The sequence below is a fragment of the Coptis chinensis genome, chromosome 6 (genome assembly GCF_015680905.1).
Source record: "Coptis chinensis isolate HL-2020 chromosome 6, ASM1568090v1, whole genome shotgun sequence".
In the NCBI taxonomy this organism is placed as follows: domain Eukaryota; kingdom Viridiplantae; phylum Streptophyta; class Magnoliopsida; order Ranunculales; family Ranunculaceae; genus Coptis; species Coptis chinensis.
This window is the reverse complement of record NC_141461.1, coordinates 24,105,716-24,128,431: the sequence shown is the minus strand read 5'-3', so window position 1 is coordinate 24,128,431 and position 22,716 is coordinate 24,105,716. Positions and strand designations below refer to the sequence as shown.

At 39.5% G+C, this 22,716-nt stretch overlaps 3 protein-coding genes across 3 annotated transcripts; 2 read left to right on the top strand and 1 right to left on the bottom strand.

Annotated features, from left to right (window-relative positions):
* The first annotated feature begins 838 nt into the window (after window positions 1-838).
* On the top strand, window positions 839-1,988 carry LOC147492241 (uncharacterized). The gene is made up of 2 exons (XM_086567449.1): window positions 839-1,512; window positions 1,568-1,988. The coding sequence occupies exons 1-2, from the start codon at window positions 839-841 to the stop codon at window positions 1,986-1,988; spliced, it is 1,095 nt and encodes a 364-aa protein (XP_086423575.1).
* A 2,986-nt stretch (window positions 1,989-4,974) lies between these two features.
* Window positions 4,975-15,735, top strand: LOC147492240 (uncharacterized). Its single transcript, XM_086569222.1, has 8 exons — window positions 4,975-5,133; window positions 5,304-10,613; window positions 10,719-10,960; window positions 11,043-11,187; window positions 12,820-13,021; window positions 13,113-13,439; window positions 13,524-14,224; window positions 14,596-15,735. Exons 2-8 carry the CDS (start codon window positions 5,406-5,408, stop codon window positions 15,295-15,297), a joined length of 7,527 nt encoding a protein of 2,508 aa, XP_086425348.1. The 5' UTR covers window positions 4,975-5,133; window positions 5,304-5,405; the 3' UTR covers window positions 15,298-15,735.
* Window positions 15,736-17,253: 1,518 nt separating this feature from the next.
* Window positions 17,254-22,438, bottom strand: LOC147492239 (protein CYPRO4-like). The gene is given in 4 exon segments (XM_086566770.1): window positions 17,254-17,810; window positions 19,718-20,853; window positions 20,856-22,059; window positions 22,090-22,438. Coding segments are annotated over 3 exon segments (1,707 nt in total). The 5' UTR covers window positions 21,145-22,059; window positions 22,090-22,438; the 3' UTR covers window positions 17,254-17,528.
* Between the last annotated feature and the right edge of the window lie 278 nt (window positions 22,439-22,716).

Below are 22,716 nucleotides of genomic sequence, written 5' to 3'. Positions count from 1 at the left end.
CACCAAAAGCAACAAACCAAATCAACCATGAAGTGAGAAAATCACCTAGGCTTAACCTTAACCCAACAGTCCCAACAACACCAAAAACAAAAAAACAAAGGGTGGTTGTGTCTGAAGTCAGAAAATCACCTAGGCTTAACCATGTTCCTTCCACAACCCCAACAACACCAAAAGCTCCAAATCAGACCATTGCTCAGCAAAGAAAGTCACCAAGACTTCATCCTACACCCACATCACCAATGAAAGCCAAAAAACTCTATTTTGAAGCTGAAGGTATGGTGGAACCTCAACTCACTGCAGAAGATGTAGTGTGGCATTTGAGGACTTGGTTGACAATGAAGTGGAAGATTGTGAGGGTGGAGTCAATGAGGATGATGAAGTTGATATGTTTATACAAGTGGGAGATGAGTATGGTCCTAGTATTAAGCTAAGTACTGCTTATGTTAGTGAAGCTTCTTCTGATGAGGAAGATGTTGATTTTGTGCCTAACCATATAGACAGGAACAGTGAAGGTGAAGAACCTGATTTGGTGGATGAGCAACCTGATTTGGATGAGGATAATAATGATGAGGATGATGACATCAGTGCTTTTGTGAAGTTACCAAAGAATTTGTATGCAGATGAAGAACAGGAGAGAATAGAAGGAAATGGAACCACAGAAGTGAGATTGCAACTACTGCCTAAAATGGAATGGAGAACATTTAAAGAGTGTAGGGAGTTTATGAAGAACCTAGCAATATATCAGAAGTTTAGTTATGTTCAAGTTAGAAATAACAAGGCCAGAATCCACTTAAAGTGTAAGGACCCAGAATATGGATAGAGGGTGTATTGCACTGTGATGAGTGACAAACACACTTTCAAGTTGAGGAACTATGTGGAGACTCATAGTTGTGAGGCTGATGGAAAAAATAAGAATGCACAAGCAACATGTGGATGGGTGGCTGATAAGTTGGAAGGGTTTCTAAGATCTCATCCACAGATGAAACCCAAAAACCTAATTTTAGAAGTGTTGGATAAGTTTGGGGTTATCATTTCTTATTATACTGCTTGGAAGGCTAAAGTTAGAGTACTTGAGAGGATCAATGGTAACTATGAAGCTAGTTACCACAAGATAGCAAAACTGAAAACACAAATACTTAAGAGGAATGAAGGATCATTGACAAAGTGGTATAGGGATCAAGATGGTGAGTTTATTAGTTTTTTCCTGGCCTATAAGGCATCACTTGATAGATTTGTTCAAGAATGTAGACCAATAATTGGTCTAGAGGGATGCTTTCTGAAAGGTAAGTATGAGGGTTGTGTATCGAGTGCCATTGGATTAGATGCTATGAATAGGTTGTTTCCTCTTGGTATATATATATGCAGAGGTGAAGATAAGTGTACATGGAATGATTTCTTGAAGAATCTGAAACCTCATTTGAACAAACACCCAGAGAAACTTACATTCATATCAGATAGGCAGAAAGGGCTTATAGATACTGTTGATTTCAACTTTCCTTTTGCAAATCACAGGTACAACCAAACTTACATTCATATTATAGTTGTTATCTTATTTTATTGTTCACAGATTTTGTTTTAGACATATGTATAAGAATTTTAAGTCAGAATTCAAGGGTGATTACTTGCAAAGTCTAAGTTGGGGTGCAGTAAAGGCAAACAAAGTACCTGAGCATGTAACATTTATGGATCAGTTAGAGGAGGAGGAGCCAGATGCAAAGAAGTGGTTAGAAAGAGAATCCTTAAATTGTTGGGCTAGATCACACTTTGATTTGACATCAAAATGTGATGCTATAACAAACAATTTCAGTGAGTCATTTAACAGTTGGATCCTAAAAATTAGGGACAAACTCTTACTTCAATTTGTGGACAAATACAGCTTGGCTGTTATGGGCTTGTTGCATCAGAGAAGAGAGCTTGCATGTGAGATGGAAGATAATGAGTTGATACCAGCTGTTAGAGATGTGATTGAAAGACTTGAGAAGAATTAGCACACCAGGTATAAGGTTTCAGGAGTCTCTCAAACTGCATACTGTGCCATCAACATAAAAAGTGAAAAAAAAATTTGTTGTGGATTTGGTTAAACAAGAGTGTGCTTGTATAGTTTGGCAAATGACTGAGATTCCATGTGTGCATGCTATAGCTGTGATCAGACCATTCAAAGCCAAAAAAGAAAGTCAAGGTGAGTATATTTTTAGTTGCTATTTAGTAAGACCATTCAAATGCTATTTAGTTGCTATTTAGTAAGATATTCAAATGTTAACAGGTATTGCAGCCCATTTTATCATGTGAATGCATTCAAAGCAACTTATGGTGGTTATATATTTCCATTTGACAATGAAGAGGATTGGGGTAAGGTACTTTTGGATTTGTTTTATCAATCATATTTCCAATTCTCCATTGGGATTCTTATGTATTATTATATGACAGGTTAAACCAGAAGATGTTGTACAACCTCCACCACTCGAGAGACATCCAGGTAGACCTAAAAAATAGAGGATAAGAGGTGATAATGAAGAGAAGGCAACAAGTAAGAGAAAGTGTAAGAAATGTCTTGAACCAAGGCACAATAAGAGGACATGTCCACTAGGGAAAGATCAACCATCAAAGAAATCAAGAAAAGCAGATGAAGCCAATGAAGCTGAAGACATTGAACCTGAAGTTGGGAATGCGGAGAATAATGAAGGTTAACGGGCAGAAGAGGTGGTGGCAGAAGGTGGGCATGATAGCCCTACAAGAACTAGAGGTGGTAGAAGAAGAGGTGGGGATAATAATGTGAATGTGCAGCTAGTGATTGATGTCCCTGAAGCTGAAGTTCAGAATCTACAAAATGATGTCCCTAGAGCAAGGAGAGGTGGAAGAGCTGGTAGAGCTAGTGGTAGGAGAGGTGCATGCCAACATGTGAATTTGCAGTCAGTGATTGATGTCCCCGGTTGAACCCGGGTTGAGAATCGCAAGTCCCCGGAAAAGGAGAGGTGGAAGAACTGTAAAGCCGGCCGCTGCAAATGTTAGGAGATATGGACCAAGAAGTGGTACAGCAGAGGAGGAGGTGTAGAGGCTTCACCGGTGGTGGTTGGGTGAAGATTCACAACCACCCTCGACACCAGGACAATCTACACCTTGCATTGTGTTAAGTGAGTCTCTTACTCAATCCCAACCTCAGTAGTGCAGGCCAACATGTTGCTTAGTTGAGACACTCTATTTATTTGAGATACTTTGTTGAAGTTGGCAATGCTGCTTTCGTGGCTGTTTATGGGCATCACATATTTTTTGTTATTTTGTATGCTTTATTTATGAAAGTTCACTTTTGCAGAATGATCGATTATGGAAGTTATGGAAGATCACTTTTGAAGACTAAATTATGGAAGTTCAAATGATCAATTATCAATACAGATTTAACTAGCTTTATTTTTGTTAGAAAATCATGTTTATTCATGTTGCACTGAGTGCACACTCACTCACTCACTCACAAGTACTAGTAGGTAAATGACATTGTGGGCACAAGTGACAGCTCTTGCAGAGAGGAAATTTTTCTTTGCATAATTGGCAACTTGGAAGCACCTCTTTGTTGGAGTAGATCTCTTGCACAATACTGCAAGCCTCGAATGAGCACTTAAGCAATTTGGTTTCTAGGGTACCAAACCTCGTATATCTTTGTAAAATCACACGCATAAACCCACAACACCAAACTTTAGGGCAGTGAACACTTATGTAAGTACATGTTGAGGCATAATGCCCTTCTTCCTTGCAAAATTGGCAGACCTGAAAAAACACATATTAGGGATTAGTGCCAACAATAATCTACCATATTACGGATTAGTCCTAATTAAAATTGTTTATTTTGTGTTTGGTCAAACTGAACTGCCATTAAAGAGAAAGGTCGAACAGGTCACAAGGTGAGAAACTTACCTTTGGAGGAGAGAGAACCACCATTTCACTTCCACCCATTTTTTTAAGTGTATGTTTGAAAGAATTTTAAGTGTATGTTTGAAGGTAGGCTTCCATAGTCGAAATATATAGGGAGTGAAAGAAGACAGCTTCTAACGGCTATATTGATTGGGGTCGTTGGATCAAATCTTAATTTTACCGTTTTTTTGTTTGATTTCAAATTTCACATCATAGACACGTGCGAGGGGTGTTTTAGGCATTACAAAAAATTAGTTTTTCAGACCAACGGTTCAGTCATGGTCAACTCAAAGTCAACGCAGTCAACCGTTAATTTTGGCCCAATAGCTAATAATAAACAAACAATTGGTGACCAACTGCATATTGCTCATTTATAATGTGGCCTAAAAACTAAATATCCCTTCTTTTAATGATAGACATTTTTTTGGAAAATGACGAAAAATGAAAATGAAAGAGCTATATAAAGGGTCTGCAATCTAGAGGTGCCTTTTGTTTTTATCCACTTCAATTAAAAAAAAACTTACATCTATAATCCAACTTAAACTAAGCCTAAAAGTAAATAGTGTAAACAAAAGCAAATTCCAACACCCACAAAACAAAACAAAAAGAAAACATAAAAACGCATAAAATGGACACCTATTTATTGTTGATTGAAAACTTTGAGCATTTGATATTTGATTCGTATAAAATCTTAAGAATGTCGGTAACAGTACTAAACTCTCACTCTCTTATGTTATATATACACACCAAACCAAATCTGCAAGTCTGAACATAATAAATTTGTAGACAGACAACTGTTTGCAGTCCACAAAACATCAACAACTGCTGATTGGTAGAGTAGCTACCCAAAAAAACTATTTAACTATCCTAAAAACAATTTAGCTGCCCAAAAATCAAATTGACCGTTAAAAATGTGATGTCTGTCCACAAATTCGTTCTCAAGTATTAAACAACGAGGTGACCCGTGATCTTGTCCAACTTAATCACAGCTCACTTCACTACCCATCCCAAACATCAAACTCTCGATACAACACAAACCATAAAGCTCCAGCACAATCATAAAAACATTTCATCAATTATTAAAAAAAAAAAAACAATTTATTTTCCTCTTCCTCTTTTTACCCCTTTCGTTCTCATTCCTTCTTTCTCTTTCTCTCTGTTCACACTCTCCACACGGCGCATATTAACAATCACCGTCACACAATCTCTCTATCGTACGCCGAACAGGAGGTATACTTTCTTATCCTACACCCCTTTTACTTAAATCACTCGAAACCCTAGTATTTGTTAAAATTAATTGTTTGGGCTTGATCTTAGGGTTTGTTTGATTCATAAAGCTTTGATTTTTATTACTTTGAATGTTTGATTTTTGAGTATTTGTAATTTTTTTGTTATTGCAGAAAAATAAATTAGATTAGAAAATTTAGGGGTATTGATTTGATGCTTGGGAAGAGAACGGCATTAGCCGGATTATTATATAAAAATTGGGTTATTGAAGTGAAATGGCAAATCATGGTGTTGGGAATAGTAAATTTGTATCTGTGAATTTGAATAAATCATATGGGCAACAACAAAGGTCGAGCTCTTCCAGGGATTTGGGTGGTAGTAGAGTTAGATCTAGTGGTGGTGGAAATGGAGTTAGTGGAGGAAGTGGAATGGTGGTATTGTCGAGATCGAGGAGTTCAATTGTGGGGGGTGCATTTCAGAAAGGGGGACCAAAGCTTTCGGTACCGCCCCCCTTGAACTTACCGTCATTGAGAAAAGAACATGAGAAATTTGATTCGTCTACGTCGGGGAGTGGTGGTTCAGCTGGTTCTGGTAGTACTGGAGCTGGAAATAGACCTGCGAATTCTAGTATTGGTTGGACAAAACCAGCTCCTTCTGTATTGCAAGAGAAAGACAGTGGTAATGGCAGTGGCAATGGCAGTGATCACCCTTTGTTTGAAAGAGCTAGGGTTGGGAGCCCGAGGGCTACTGGTATTGATCTGTCTTCTTCTTCTGCGCATTCATCTGATCGGCTTTTGAAGGGGAATAGTGTTTATATGCCTCCGTCAGTTCGATCAGGAGTGATTGGTTCATCGGTAGCTGGTCCAACTAATGAGGTCTTTTCAGTGCATAGAGCAGTTGTTTTGAGAGGTGAAGACTTTCCTTCTTTGCAAGCCACATTACCGGTAACAACTGGTGGTGCACAGAAACACAAGGATAATCTGAATCAGAAGCAGAATCAGAAAGTGGGTAGTGAAGCATCTGATGAGCAGATGAGTAATTCACATTTGAGGACACCCTTTGTTATGCAGCCTCAGAATCAGTCTTTGCGTCTTGTTGGAAATGCCTCGGATGGGAAGGAGGGTGTAACTCACAGGTCGGGTGGCTCTAGAACCAGTGAGCAACTACGGAAGCAGGATGATATCTTTCCAAGTCCCTTGCCACTGGTCCGGCTTAATCACAGATCGGATTGGGCTGATGACGAGCGTGACACAGGGTATGGTTTCCTTGACAGAGATAGAGACCGTGGCCACTTGAGAAATGAGTTTTTTCGGGATAGAGATTTTGACTTTCCAAAAGTTGGTATGCAACCACGGACGTCAGTTCATGATTTTTCTGAAGGGCGAGGACTACGTCACGATGAAGTAGGGAGACCGCCTTCTGGGGGATTCCTTAGGGGGAATACTTACACCAGAGATGTAAGAAGCCCTAGTAGAGAAAATCGAGATGGGGGCTCATGGAGGGCGCCCTCACACACGAAAGAGGGATTTGGTGGTCGAGATTTTGGAATTGATAGAAACGGTGTTGGTGCAAGGCCTTATGGTGGGGACAGAGTAACAAATAACGAAAATAAGTACGGACAATCACCTTTTCGAGAGAATAACTGGGATGCTTTTAGCAATGGTATCTCAGGAAATCAGGATTCTAGATTTGGAAGAAGGGATATGGGGAGTAGGCAGACAGTGAATCATATGGGAGAATCATACAATGGTAGGGGGGTTGAACAGACTAAGCTGGACCACTATGGTGGTGATCTCGCTATTCGTCATAGAGGTGATTCTTATCAGAATGGATCCTTACCAAGATCATCAGGCAAGGGGTTTCTAGTGAGTGATCCAATACTCAATGTTGGTAAGGAAAAACGTGTGACTAGTGGCAAACAGTATCTGGAGGAGCCGTACCTGAAAGATTTTAACAGTGTAACTGGTTTTGATGGAACAGACCCTTTCACTGGAACTTTTGCTGGGGTGTTAAAGAGGAAGAAGGATGTGCTTAAACAAGCTGAGTTTCATGATCCTGTAAGGGATTCTTTTGAAGCAGAGCTTGAAAGAGTTCAGAAACTACAAGAGCAGGAAAGGCAACGGGTAATTGATGAACAGGAGAGGGCCTTGGAGCTTGCTAGGAAAGAAGAGGAGGAGAGAGAGCGTATATCAAGGGAAGAGGAAGAACGGCGAAGAAGAGTCGAAGAAGAAGCAAGAGAGGCTGCTTGGAGGGCAGAACATGAACGATTGGAAGCTGTACGAAGGGCTGAAGAGCAGAAGACAGCTAGGGAAGAGGAAAAAAGGAGGCTTCTGATGGAGGAGGAAAGAAGGAAAGAGGCTGCCAGACAAAAACTTTTGGAGTTGGAGGCAAGAATTGCTAGGAGGCAGGCAGAAGGGCCGAAGGAGAATGACTTTTCTTCTGCTGTTAGAGATGAAAGGGTGTCAGGAGTATTTCAAGAAAAGGATGTCCCTAGGGTTTCAGATGTCGTTGATTGGGAAGATGGTGAGCGAATGGTTGAACGAATTACAAGTTCTGCATCCTCTGATTCCTCTATTATGAATAGATCATTGGAGATTAATTCTAGGCCTCAGTTTTACAGAGATGGAGATTCTGCTTTTCTGGACCGAGGAAATCCTTCGAATTCATGGAGGAGGGACTTATATGATAATGGAAACAACTCAAGTCTCATTTGGCAGGATCAAGAGAACGGTTACCGTAGTCCAAGGCGAGATCCATTTAGTGCTGGGAGAGCATTTGGTAGAAAGGAATTTTATGGAGGACCATCTGCCATACCTGCAAAAACATCTTCAAGAGGGGGAATACCTGAGCCTCCGATGGTTGATGAATTCCCTCATTCAAGAGGAAATAGGTGGAACCTTACTGGAGACGGAGATCATTTCAACAGGAACTCAGACGCTGACCCTGAATTTCATGATGTGGGATGGGGAATTAGTCGTTTGCGTGGTAATCATCCTTCTTCTTATCCAGAAAGACTGTATCAGAATTCTGATTCCGATGGGTTTTCGTCTTTTGTGAAGTCAAGGCATTCTATGAGACAGCCGCGTGTGCTTCCACCTCCATCACTGGCTTCTATGCATAAGAATACCTTCAGAGCACCGATTGAACCCCATAGTTCCTCAGTGTTTCGGGATAGTGAGCCGAGCTACCATCATGCACCGAGAAGAAGTGACCCTATTCTACAGACAAGATATGAGGCTAGCTATCAGGAGGAGCTTGATCACTCTAGAATGGCAGATTACCAGAAAGAGGATACAATCTCCCAGGACCAGAACGGAGCTAAGGATGCTACTCCAAGATGTGATTCACAGTCTTCTCTCTCTGTTTCTAGTCCTCCCACATCACCTACCCATCTTTCACATGATGACTTGGAAGATTCGGGTGAGTCACCATCATTGCAAATTGCTGCAGAAGGGGAAGAGGTTTGTCTAATTGACAATGAAGGTGCCACTTCAGTTGCTGAGGTGTGTACCACTGGTAAGGTGATGGCCACAAGTTCTATCTCTAATCTGGAAGATGAAGAATGGGAGATTGAGAACCATAGGGATCTGGCCGAGCAAGAAGAATATGAGGAAGAAGAAAATGGTTACAGGGATGAAGATGAAGTACTTGAAGGTGATGATGAGAATGTTGGTCTGCCCCAAGAATTTGAAGATTTGCATTTGGATGAGAAAGACTCATCGAGCAGGAGAAGTCAGCTTGTCTTCGGGTTTGATGAGAGTGTTGATGTTGTAATGCCAAGTGGTGATGATTCTGAAAGAATCTTTAAGAATGAAGAAAGGAAAATTGGGATACAGCAGATTTCTTCTGGGGATTTAGAAGAAGTGGGACGTCTTGATGAGGTGGTTGGTATTGGAGAAAACCTTCAAACTGAAAGTAGTTCTTCTAGAGTGATATTGGAGACTTCTAAATTGGTTCTGGAAACAGAGAAAGCTGTCTCCGATGTTGGTCTTCAGCTTGTGGATGCTGACCATAGCTCAGCTGCATCTGCTGCTTGTCTTCACGACAGTTCAGAAGCTCCAAGTATTTCAAGTACACCACCTCAGCAGCCCGTTGCATCATCTGTGGACACAGCTATACCTTCTTTGACAACTCAGCCAGCCATGTCAACTATTTCTGCTGTTTCAAAGCAACCTGACGTACCTGTTAAGCTTCAGTTTGGCTTGTTCTCTGGTCCTCCTCTGATACCATCTCCTATTCCAGCCATACAAATTGGTTCGATACAGATGCCTCTCCATCTGCATCCTCAGGTTGGGCAATCGCTGACTCAGTTGCGCCCCCCACAAGCTCCTTTCTTCCAATTCGGTCAGCTCAGATACCCATCCCCAGTGTCTCAGGGAATTTTGCCATTGGGTCCTCCATCTATGTCGTATGTTCAGCCCTCTGTTCCGGCTTCATATTCTTTCAATCAGAACAAGGAAGGTTCATTAAATAGACAAGAAGGCCAAGACCTATGTGTACAAAAGCACTTTGCCAATGATAATTTGCAAGCTAATTCAGTGGGTAACCAATCTGGTGTAGAAAAGCTAGTGGATCAATCTCGGGAGGATCCTTGCAAGAAGGTTGATGTATTGTCAGTAAGACAAGCTGCAGAGAATGAAGTTATGGTATCTCATAGTCAAGCAAATTCCTTGCTTCTTGGTCAAAGAAAGCTGAGGCCGGAACCAACTGTTGAGGTTAATTCAGGATATCAGTATCTGGATGGTAAGAAGAATTATAGATCCATTGTTAACAATAGACCAATGCAAAATCAGCTTCAGGCAGAACAAACTCAAGCGCAGTTCCTTTCGAAGGCCCCAGGGCCTATGTCTAGTAGCAGAGGGAAGAGATATGTTTATACTGTCAAGAATTCTGGGTCAAGATCATCACTACCAGTTTCTGATTATCCTCACACAGAATATAGAGGGTTACAGAGAAGGGCTCGCCAAAAAGTTCATCGAACTGAATTTAGAGTGCGGGAGAATGTTGATAAGAGGCAAAGAGAGGCGTTACTTCCATCTAATTGCACTGAGCCGGAGGAGAAATCAAGTTTCAGTGGAAGGATATCTGGAACTTCCATGCTAAGTGTGGGTAAGGAGGCCTTTGGTAACAAAACATCCAAGCAGATTGTTGAAGCAGAAAGCTTGAATACTGACGCAGTTAGTGCTCATGATGTTGACATTGGAAGTAAGTTGCAAAAGCAACCAGACAAAGAACTGCCAGCGAAGGAATTGACATTTGTTTACAACTCATGCTCTAATGAAGGAAATTCTGATAGGAACAACAGTTTTGACGAGGATGTTGACGCTCTACAAAGTGGAATTGTACGCATTTTTAAGCAACCTGGCATTGAAGCTCCCAGCGATGAGGATGACTTCATTGAGGTGAGGTCTAAGAGGCAGATGCTAAATGATCGTCGGGAGCAGAGAGAAAAGGAGATTAGGGCCAACGCAAGGGTTGTAAAGGTATTGTTGACTATTAGTTTGTGTTGTTTGTTGTAGTTTCATATCATTTTGGCCCGACACATTACCGTTTTTATTGAAGCATTGTTGTTTGGCTGTTATCTGCAGGCACCTAAGAAACGCCGTTCCGTTTCACAAAATAATGTGTCCACTATTTCAAATAAATCATCAGCACCATTAGGTGGAGAAGCATCACAACGCACTCACTATAAGTCTGTTATCCGCGATGGTCGGACGTTTGAAAGACCAACTGGATTTACTAATAATAGCAATGCATCACTGCCCCTGGCCCCCATTGGCACTCCTGTGTACAAAGATTCCCAGGCAGATATAAGACCCTACAATACCAAGTATGCCCAGTAATTATGTAAATGAGGTTGATTTTGATGCAAGATTTGTTGTTGAGGGCTTATTCTCGTCTATATTTTACAGATCACCTCAATCAGGTTCTATTCCTGTCATATCTTCTAATGGAACAAATCTTGTGCCAAGTTTACCATTTGAGAACATAAAGGTTGTTTCGGATAGTGTTCCAACATCCTTAGGTCCTTGGGGTAGTGCACGAGGGAATCAACAGGTATAAGTGTATATCATGCTTTATGTTTCACTTTTTCTTTATTTTTTTGTCATATATTTTTCTTTATTTTCACTATTTTCTCTCTTCATCCAGTATAGTGTTCATACGTGAATGATACATTAGGAAATATATATATACTTCATATATGTTCTAGGTTTCTTAATATTGCCAAGGGATCTCCAACTTCTGGTTATATTAATGAGCCACCATTTACCAAGATAGAGACTGAAACAGTAGTGATACAGGTCCAGATCTGTTTCCACTATCTATCAACAAACCCCAAACAAGAAACAATTAAAATTGAGCATTTGACACGGTACATGCACTCACTAACGCCATGATTTGCCGGCTTCTGACAAAATGAACCCGGAGCTTGGTTTGATAGTAGACATCACTACCTTGATTTGAATGACTGGTATACTATTGATGATTATATAAATCTCACCACCCAACTGATACAACGAGATTTTTGAATTTCATTCTTTTCTTCTTAAGATTTTTGGGTAGGGTTGTTTGATATAATGTGTTTTTGATGTTATTTTTTTTGCTGGAAAAAAGTGTTTATGATGTTATTTTAATGTGTTTTTGATGTTATGTTATATGTTTGTTCTTTTTGGTATTCGCTGTTAAAATAGGGAAAATGAAATGTTCAATCTCTGTCAACAATTTTCTAGGGATTGCTATTCACAAATTCATCGAGTTGACTAGAGATTTTTTCTATACGAATTAATCTCAATATGTATATTTTGCTATCAACCAAACTAACATAGATTCTTAAAATAGTTTATGTTTCTTATGAAAAACATTTTAGAGGAATTTTTTAAAGAAGGGAATAAAGGATAACAAATTTATGTTGGGATTTCTGTTTCGCTCTTAACTGCCTGCTTCTTGTTGTTACTGGCTTCAAGTCAAGACCTCATGGAACAATCTCCAAGGCTCTTGCTTACTTTTTGCAACAATCTCCAACTGTCTACCAGGTCTGCGCTCGTGTCAAAGTTTGTTCTTCTCATTCATCTAAAGGAACAACTATATTTTTCAACAACTATTGGAGAATGTTTGGATTTAATGGTCTGTGGGCTATTATATAAATTTCACAACAACTATATTTTTACTTTTTGTCATGATGAGCTTCAGATGTGTGCAGCTGATTGTGGAAGCTCTTTGGCCTGCATAGAGTCAATCCTTGACCATCTCACTTAGTTTATACTGTAAACTAAATTGGCCCACCTCACCCCCTCTCCTACCAAAAATGGTTGTAGCAACCGCACACACGAAGATGCACAGTAGAGCTCATTTCTTCGTACTAGCATATAAAAAAGAACAAATCGGTTTGATGGGTCTTGATTACTTCTCTTTTTAGAATTTTTGACTAAGAATGTCTATATAGATGAAAAACATTTAGTTTTTTACAAGGTGCTTTAGTGCTAAATTTTCATAGGGACACATAAATCCTCTTTTACAAATCAGTGCTTTCTTCTTGACTCAAACTTCTTAATATGAGGAAGTGGTAGTTCTCCTTAATACATTGACAGGTGGATTCTACTTGTAGCTGTATCCATTTTCTTCTGTTCATGTTTTTTTGTGTTTGCTGCTTTTAATCACAGAAATCCTTATGTAATCTTTTTATGCAAGGTTATGGCTCTTACTCAGACTCAACTTGATGAGGCCATGAAGCCAACACGGTTGGACAAACATGTGGCCTCTATTGGTGATCGTAATAGTGCTGTTATTGAGCCCAATAAACTTTCATCTTCCATTGTGACAAAGGACAAACCATTTTCTTCTTCAGCCAGTCCTCTCAACTCTCTGCTTGCTGGAGAAAAAATTCAATTTGGTAATCATTTCCCATCTTTACCATGCAAAAGTTGCTGTTTGTGTATCCTGTCTTTTCAGTATCTGAGCTAAAAGAATACATTGTGTATTAGGTGCTGTCACATCTCCAACCATTCTTCCACCGAGCAGCCTTGTCTCAAATGGGATGGGCCCTAAAGGTTCATGTAGGTCAGATCTTCCTGTTGAGCACAACTTATCTGCAATTGAAAATGAATGCTCTCTGTTTTTCGGAAAGGATAAGCACGTCAATGAATCTTGTGTTGATCTTGAAGATTCTGAGGCTGAAGCTGAAGCAGCTGCTTCGGCAGTTGCTGTTGCTGCAATTAGTAGTGATGAGATAGTTTGTAGTGGATGCTCTGTTTCAGTTGCTGATACCAAAAGCTTTGGAGTTGCAGAAAATGAAGGATTAGCTTCAGAAGGTGGTAAAACTATTATGGGAACTATAGCGCTTGCCTCATACATGCTTTTGTTATGTGTATTAAATCATTAAAAATCTTTGACAGGTGTGATAAGCGATCGACAATTACCCAGTCAATCAAGGGTTGAAGAGTCTCTTACTGTAGCCCTTCCAGCTGATCTCTCTGTTGATACGCCATCTCTATCCTTGTGGCCATCATTGCCGAGTCCACAGCATACGTGTGGCCAAATGCTTTCACATTTTTCTGGGGGTCCACCTACCCATTTCCCTTGTTATGAGATGAATCCGATGTTAGGTGGGCCTATATTCGCCTTTGGCCCCCACGATGAAGCTGCTGGTACTCAATCACAGTCAGAGAAGGGTAATGCATCAGGTTCAGGGCCACTTGGAGCATGGCAACAATGCCATTCTGGTGTAGACTCATTTTATGGTCCACATGCAGGATTCACTGGCCCGTTTATAAGTCCATCTGGAGGAATCCCTGGTGTTCAGGGTCCTCCACACATGGTGGTCTACAACCATTTCACACCAGTTGGGCAGTTTGGACAGGTTGGCTTGAGTTTTATGGGTGCAACCTATATTCCCTCTGGAAAGCAGCCTGACTGGAAGCACAACCCTGCTTCTTCTGGAATGGGCATGGGCGAAGGAGAAATTAATAATATGAATTTACCATCAGTGCAGCACAATTCGTCCAATATGCCAACACCCATTCAACATTTGGCTCCAGGATCTCCTCTCTTACCTCTGGCATCACCTTTGGCCATGTTTGACATGTCTCCTTTCCAGGTAATCTCTTTTATGCAGAGTGAGAAACATTTAGCTGCATTTGATCCTTTAGTTAGTCAATGCAATTGAATTATGAAAAAATATTAGTTAATTGCCTTCAAGGCTTGGTGATACCAGATTTGCTTTTGTGAACATCTCTTGTAGTGTATTGAAAGTTTACTTGAATTTTTATAATGTCAATTTCCATTCAAAGTCTGAAACTTTAGGAGCGTCCAACTTAAAACCAACTGGTAATGAGTGGAGATGCGAAGAACTTTTATATTATACTGCAAGGCTTTAAACACTCCATATGGAACTAGACTAAACATCTTAAGTCTCAACAAAAAAGTTCTGAAGTAAATTATCTAAACATTTTTTTGTAATCAATTCAGTCATCTGGGGAACTACCAGTCCAAGCTCGCTGGTCTCATTTTTCAGCAACCCCTCTTCATTCTGCTCCTTTGTCAATGCCGTCGCAGCAACATGCTGACGCTGTACTGCCTGCACAATTCAGCCATGGATCGACTAATGACCGATCAAGTGGCAACAGATTCCAGGAGCCTTGTTCTTCAGCAACCACAGACAATGGCAGGAATTTCTCTGTGGAAGCGGCTGCCACTGTCTCTCAGTTTCCTGATGAACTTGGGTTAATGGACACATCAAGCACCAGTTCCGGAACTCGAGTTTCAGCCAGCAGGCCTATTTCATACAGCTCAACTATTACAAATGGCAAAGCTCAGAGTGTGGTCACCCAAAACTCGTCCAGAAGCCCTGGCCAGAGTGCTGGTGATAGTAGTAGTAATTATAACAGCAGCAGCAACAATAGCAACCAGAGCAATAATTCTTCTTTCAAGACGCACTCTACCCAGCAGCAGACAGCGTCCGCTCAGCAGTATCTCCATTCATCTGGGTATAATGATCATAGAGGGGTTGGAGTTTCTCAGAAGGTAGGTTCGGGTGGGGAGTGGCCCCATCGTAGAATGGGATTTCAGGGAAGAAACCAATCTTCTGGCACAGATAAGAAAGGTGCTTCGAAAGTGAAGCAAATTTATGTGGCTAAACCTGCCACAAGGCAAACATCACCAGGAGTTTGATTAGTTGACATAGTTTGAGTGGCTTTACATATATCTATGGTTTTAGATTTCCAGAGAGAAGAAATGGCATGTTTGGTTTGGAAATGAGTTGGCCGTTGTTGTAGCTGTTCAGTGGTAGGCAATGTGAGTCATTGCTGTTGGTCCGGCACCATGATATCTACCTATAATGGTCACTGACTACATGTCGAGTCCTTTTTATTTTCCGTGTTGTGTGAAGTATGCTGCAACTGGGAAAACGTTAAATGGTAGGACCCTATATTATAATTGTTTCCAGAGTGTTGTATAAAGAGTGTGACGAGGTCATCTCTTTTAATTTTTTTGGCTGTGTTCCCAATGGAAGATAATGTATTCAAAAAAGAACAAAAGAAAAACTGGATGCAGCTGATATTTGTTTCATGTTAATTATTGAAGATAATATCAGCTTGTTCGCCTGAGTTACCTCCTTGCGTATTTTTTGCTCGTGATTTGTTTTCTTCATTGCTTGTTCTGTGAATGAGATCAATCAAACTGATGCTATTGAGATTTAAGCTTCAAGACCAGCAGACAAGGGTTTATTTAACTTGCCATACCCTTTTTGCTACTAGTAAGTTCGTGCTCCAAGATTAACAGATATAATAAGCCAAAAGTTTGGACTGCATGGTTCCTACAGTGTCCTACATTTGCGGATGTTCTGTGCAGATGTTGGAAGGTGGACACTACCAGGTCTCAGAATTAGCTGATGTAACAGTTTCGGAAAAGTTCTAATTATTGTTCGTGTCATTTTCGAAGTAAAGAAATTAGGGTCGATAATTACAGTCACATACGAGCTAGAAATGAGCGCGACTCTAGCAAAAGTGAGTGAGATACTCACAAACAAATGGATTACTATTTCCAGGTAAATTTAAAATAAATAGAGGATGTTTAAATAGTTTGTAGGTGTTTCCACCATTATAAATCTAGTAACTAATTTTCATTTTTATATATTGTTTTAAATAATTACAAAAATGCAACTTTGTTGAACACTTTGCTGACATTTCAAACTTGCCAACTCTTTACTCCATTTGCTGATCTGCATTCTTTTGAGAATGAGATTGGGTGCCTTCGGAGGTACCTACCAACTACTCAAAACTTCTGTTCTACTGAGAAATTAATACAAAACACACAGTTGATGTAATCAACAAATTCAAGAGTAACCAGAGTACATCGCCAAACTGAAACCAGCTGCATTTGAGACTTATCATGACAACAACCGGAATACCGTGAGTTTTAGTAGAAAATGGAGGTAGCAAACTAGCAGCCTCTATAGTTACCGTTATCCGACATTTGCACCTGTTATTAATATTGGTCTTGTTATAAACATGCGCACATCAGTAGCATGATTGTGAATGCAAGAGACGAATGACAGTTAACTGTATGAGACTTTCTTTTTTGACTTGCATGTTCTGCAGTTCTATGGGGTCGAAATTTTCAGCCATACGGCTATACCTGTTTGATAGGAAGTAAAATTGCACTGAAGCTGTGCTCAACGTTTTAAACAAGACCTTGTCCTCTCTCTCTTACCACCATATAGGGATATATATAGTCAGAATCCATCATACAGTCAGGGTTTGATTGTAAGCCCATGACAAACTGCAGAAGGATGGATGATCAACAAGGAATGTGTCTTTGTTGTATTAGTTTATCATTAACAAATACATCATCAGAAAATAATTTATTAGTTTTAAACCACCTGTGAACCATACATCTAGTTCCTCTTGTTTTGAAACGAGCGAGTACGTTGTAGGTAAACAGAAAAGAAGGATTGAAAACTTCAGTAGCAGATCATAAGATCCTTTACAAGTGTATTATCAAGTCATCCACTGGATAGATTGACAAAAGAAATCACTCAGTGGTTGTGCCAAAGATCCAAATAGACATTCACAGTTCACCGAGTCTGGCGATAAGCCGATAACCAATTAGCAAAAAACAGCATACTCAAAGTGCAAATTCAAAGTGGACATATTTTACATAAATCACCAAAAGGGTTATAAATTCGTCATCATCATAAACTAAATTGATCCGTCATCATAAACCTATATATAACTGCACCTGAAAATAAAACTAATTCAGTCTGCTGAAACCTAAAAGAAGGGAGTTCAAGCTCAAACAGGGAACATCAACCACAAATACAGTTATTTGGATGCAGAAGCGGATTTTGTCAAGCAAACTATGACAACCAAGACACAAGAATGTCAACAAGCGGGTTTACCCTGTCATTGCCTGCTAGATATGCTGAAAGAGCTAACTTTCATTGGTGTTGCTACCACCAGCGGAGCCTCAGGCGAGTCACTGACTGAAAATTTGTCATGCATAAATCGGCTATCAACAATGGACTCGGCTTTCAGGACAATTCTGTAGCAGTAGCAGCTCTTCAGGCCTTCCTGGTTCTGGTAGCACTCATGTGCACTGTTCTTCACCTGTTGAAAGTTCCATATGACACTGAACTTGCCAACCGTTGCAACCAGGTGGCGCTCCTGCTTACCATTCTCTGTGACCTAACCAACCATTAAGTTAAGTTTAAAAAATTTGCATCATTAAAACACGTCGTTTAACCAATACCATTAAATAAAGATAAGAACTCATTCACAAAAGCAGAATAGCAAAATGAAGTCATCCATAATACCATCAATTATAGCCAATAAAAATTTGGATCGAATAAAGATTGTACTCAAAGTCAAATCGAGAGAAACAATTATAACTTTATGCCTCTCATTTATTGAATTTTTTTAAAAGCAGACTAGGAAATGTCATTCAAGTAGGAATTTGTAATAACAATAATAATAAAAATTCACCAGTGTGATACCAAAAACATTTTGGTAATTCCTTATGTGTACTTAGTGTTGAAGCGCTTTCAACGCTAGGCAAAGAAGAGTTGGCCTATCCGATGCATGCAACTTAATGTATTATGTATCTTATGAACCACTTTATCATAAGAAAATGTCATAAATAGCTTGAATATATTGCGTTCAACCATGACAGATTTTGTTAAGTTTTTCCTTATGTGAGAAGAGAGTTCTTAACACTTGAGAGTTTACGGCAAAAAATATGACAGAAGACCCACCCACTCAATCATGTAGACCCTACTTTTTCTGTTAGTTATTATCTTATCCATACATCTGCAATCAGCTTATTTTTGGAGTTGCATGTTGTTACCTTTTTCTAGTACTAAATACTATTTTACGCTTACTCTTCGATTTTTAAAGAATGAAGTGGTTTATTGTCACTTACACTTTACCTACACTACATTTCCTGAAGTAGTAATCAAGTGTACACTACCTTGTTTCTATATGGAATTAAGTGTACATTACCCAATCTTCAGTTAACGCTTTCGCAATTTTCGACTCACTAACTAACCAGTTATACTTCATTACATTGAGAATGAGGAACTTCCCATAGTTAGAAAATTAGAACAAACTCCACTCTGCAACAATTCCGTATAGAAACAATGATGTAATACCTCAATCTAGGGCAACCAAGCAAGGATGACAGTACAGATAACAGATTCTTTGGCTCCTGATATCCAGGATAGGAAACAAGTATCAATCTAGCATGTTAACTAGAATGTTGTTTCAGCTACTGATATTTAGCTCCTAATATGTTGTTTCAGCTTTCTCAAGCTAACTAGAATGTTCTGTGTGACTACGTGCACAGTACGTAATATTTCAGCTATATGAAATTATTTAACCATAAGCAAGTCATTATGGTTCAAGAAACGAGAAAAGATTCTTGAGTATGGTAGGAGACACAAAAACAGATAGATTCACTTGTTCATTGCGTCAACAAATTTTGATGCCAATTGCAGACATTGAATACTCCATGAACAAGTGAATCTATCATATTTTGATTATTTTCATATAGCTGAAATATTACGTAGTGTGCACATAGTCACACAGAACATTCTAGTTAGCTTGAGAAAGCTGAAACAACATATTGAACAGATAGGGCCTAACTGTAGCCAAATGCAGATAAGAAAGTACATATGAATCATGGGATATGCCAAGGTCTGCAGTTAGGGCCTAGTTGTGGTAGTTGTAGCACCCTTTTGATTACTCCCTATTGAAGGCACGTTTCATGATGCCACAAGGCAAACATAGAATTTTCTCAAAACTCAGCTGTAAGGTTAGCTATAGACCTTCTCTCCGGAAGCATTACAGTTTGTTTTTTTTCATAAAAGTAAAGTTTTCATTTATCAAAGAAAAGAAAATTTTGACAGTACAAAAAATGTCAGAAAATTACTAACAACCACTTTAATAACTGGATGTGATATACTACAATGAAATAAGAAACAACTATTTACACTAGGGTGATATTCAGATGGCTACTGCTAATAAGTGGGAAAAAAAAATAGAACAAAACAACAGAATTAGTAACAAAACAGTATATAGTGATAAACATAACTTACCCATGAGAATTGCCCTCCATGGAATTTATTGTTAACCCCAGCGAGATGTGAATCCAGAGGAGTCAGCTTCAACAATCTAGGAGCCGCTATCCTATGTCCCATACGGCCATTGAAACCCGTCTTCGAAATTCCATCCGTGTCTGTGAACATGGTGGATATGAGAACCAAATAATTGTCAGTTGTACCCAATATCCACTTCCCATCATAAGTAACATCCACATGAGTGATAGGTGAACCAAGTCCTGGAAAAGCAGTCTTAGCTTGTCTCATAGACGTCGTTGAATACAATCTAATTTTCCCATCAATAGACCCAACCACAATTGAACCATCACCAGTAGTGGCAAAACACTGAAAGTTAGTCCCTCTAGAAAACTGATGTCCTTGAGTCCAATTCAAGACAGGTGTACTCTCACTTGCGAGATTCTGAACCATTCCTTTTCGATCACGCATATCCCACCTACAGAGCCTATTATCATCCAAACCCAAGAATGTCGATGCTGAAGGGTCCAACTGAGACCCCTTACTATCGTTAGTTATATCTCTCATTGTGATATCAGCCCCGTCTTTCTCAAAGTTCCATTGCGAAACTATCCTCCCCGTTTCAATATCAAACTGATGAAGCCCAGTCGAATGAGAACTAACCTCACTCGTCGTCGAGTTCATAAGCAGCATATTAGTCTCAGCCCTCATAAGAAGAGCTTTTTTTGGTGTCGAAACCGAATGCCCAAAATGTGAACCAAATCTAGAACTCCCATTATCAAACTTCACATAAACACCCTTCCCTTGAATCCCATTACTAAAATTCTTAACAACCTCAACTCCAGAACCACCAACCAAAAAACTATTCTCCAAAGCACCCAATGCCAAACTCTGAATCCCTCCTCCTAGAGCTGCCTCATCAAACTCCTCCATTAAATTCTGAGTAACCGGCGTAGGCGACCCACACCCATCTTCTACATCCTCCCAAACCGAATCATCCGCCACCTCCCCCTTGGCCCACCCAACAAAATCCTTCCCATAAACCTTAACCTTATTAGCCTCAGTCGCTTCCACCCTATAAACATTCTCAAACAAACAGTCCTGAAACTTGGTAACGAAGGTTCGATACTCTTCCCCATTAAAAAACTTCATTGCACAAAATCCACCCTACATTCATCACCAAACATTTTCAAGTGCATTTCTGTACCAACCTTAACTCTAACTTTGTCCCCAACTCTCAAAAGCCACCAAGTTTCTTCATTTTCATCTTCCGAAGACTTAACGAAAGTATAAGTAGTAATCTTGTCAGAAACAATCCATTTAGCCTTCGGGGTGTGTAAGTAGAGTTTTACTGACTTCTTTTGAGTTAAGTCTACTTCGTCTAAAGTAGCCGTTGGTGTTTGAAATTTAGCTTCTTCGACTTCTTCTCGGCTTTGTGAACCACCCATTGTGTTTTCTTCAGTCTCAAAAAATGAAATTTTATATCGTTGACACCGATATTTTGGAATATATGCCTGTTGATATTTTGACTATTGTGTAGGCATTAGTTCGAGATTATACATAGGCAACAATTGTGATCTTTTAATACTTTTAATTCTCAAGAGACATTAAAACAACAAACAATGGCTTGTCTCAATGTTTCTTTTTTTGTTTAACATTGTTTTTAAAATAATTATTTTTTTGTTGATTATAATGTAACTATTATTATTGTTGTGAAAAATTTATCAAGAACTCCATTGACTATTATAGTTTTTAATGAAACAAGGAAAAGATCGAAAAGAAAAAAAGAGAGTTAAATGAATTTATTAGTACGGAATTGAAGTGAGAAGAAGGATGAACAGTTGAATATGGAAGTCGAGAAAAATACTGAATAAGACAGAAAGTAGAGTTTCAGAAAGGGAAATGACAAAATGAGTAGTACCTATCCGTTCTAGAGACATATTTTATCAGCGGCTTCTACACGCATCTTTCTTCCCCCTATTTCTCTATTTCAAATTCAAATTCTACCTGTTTAGTTTTATTTTTATTTTGTTGAACAGATCTGTTTGTTTCTTTTTTTTAGTAGCTAGTATCTTTAACGGCTGAGAAACAGATCTTGCTTCAATTCGGTGCCCTATCTGCACTAACATCTCTGAAGCTCCTTCTTTTTCCTACTTGAGTTGGCTGGAGGCTTAGACCTCAGGTGATAGTACCATGGCTTCGGCATATAGAGATATAGACGGGGAAGATGAGCAAGGAGATACCTCCAGAGCCAGAATAGAAAAGCTTCAAGCTGATATGCAAAACCTATTCTGCTCTAAGGAAAAACGAGTGGTGGAGATTGGATGCAAAAACCCCACAGAAGGTCAAATAGAACATACAACCTTGGTGGGGAAGCTGTATTTCTATACAACCTTGGTGGGGAAGCTGTATGGAGATAAGCATATATCTCTCTACAAGTTTTTACGGAAGAGGTTCACAGATGCTGGCAAATTAAGAGAAAGACAAAGATAGAAGTTATCTCAAAGGGACTATACAAAATGGTGTTTGACAAGGTGAAAGAATACAAGCATGTTAAGCAGAATGGTCCTTGGGTGATACAAGGATTTATCTTGTCTATTAAGAAAGGAAATTCTTTAGAAATCTTGGGAGATGATCGGAAGTTTGATAGAGTGGACTTCTGGGTCCAAATATATGGTCTCCTAAGAGAACGTATAAATGAGGAGAATGTACACACAGTGAGTTCGAATCTGGGCAGAGTCAAGGGGATGGATCTTAGCTGCTCATCAACTTTCAAAAACCCTGTTGCAAGGGTGAGAGTGGGCATGGATATCAAAGAGAGGTTGCTCAAAGGCATAGAGTTACGCACGGAATTAGGGGAAGTGATTCCAGTCTCGTTCAAATATGAAAAACTAGAAATTTTTTGTTACTTCTGTGGGTGTATTGGGCATGACCTGCATTACTGTAGTATCAGGGAAAATCATAGTCTGGAGATGAGGAAGCTGGGAGGCTCCCCCAGAGATATAAAAAACAACTTCTCT

Excerpts from the sequence above, each read along its gene's own strand:
- LOC147492241 (XM_086567449.1), top strand. The coding sequence starts at position 839 with ATGAGTGACAAACACACTTTCAAGTTGAGGAACTATGTGGAGACTCAT. Across the intron at positions 1,513-1,567 it reads TTTCCTTTTGCAAATCACAG|ATTTTGTTTTAGACATATGT; the intron begins GTACAACCAAAC and ends TATTGTTCACAG.
- LOC147492240 (XM_086569222.1), top strand. The coding sequence starts at position 5,406 with ATGGCAAATCATGGTGTTGGGAATAGTAAATTTGTATCTGTGAATTTG. Across the intron at positions 10,614-10,718 it reads CCAACGCAAGGGTTGTAAAG|GCACCTAAGAAACGCCGTTC; the intron begins GTATTGTTGACT and ends TGTTATCTGCAG. Across the intron at positions 13,440-13,523 it reads TGAAGGATTAGCTTCAGAAG|GTGTGATAAGCGATCGACAA; the intron begins GTGGTAAAACTA and ends AATCTTTGACAG.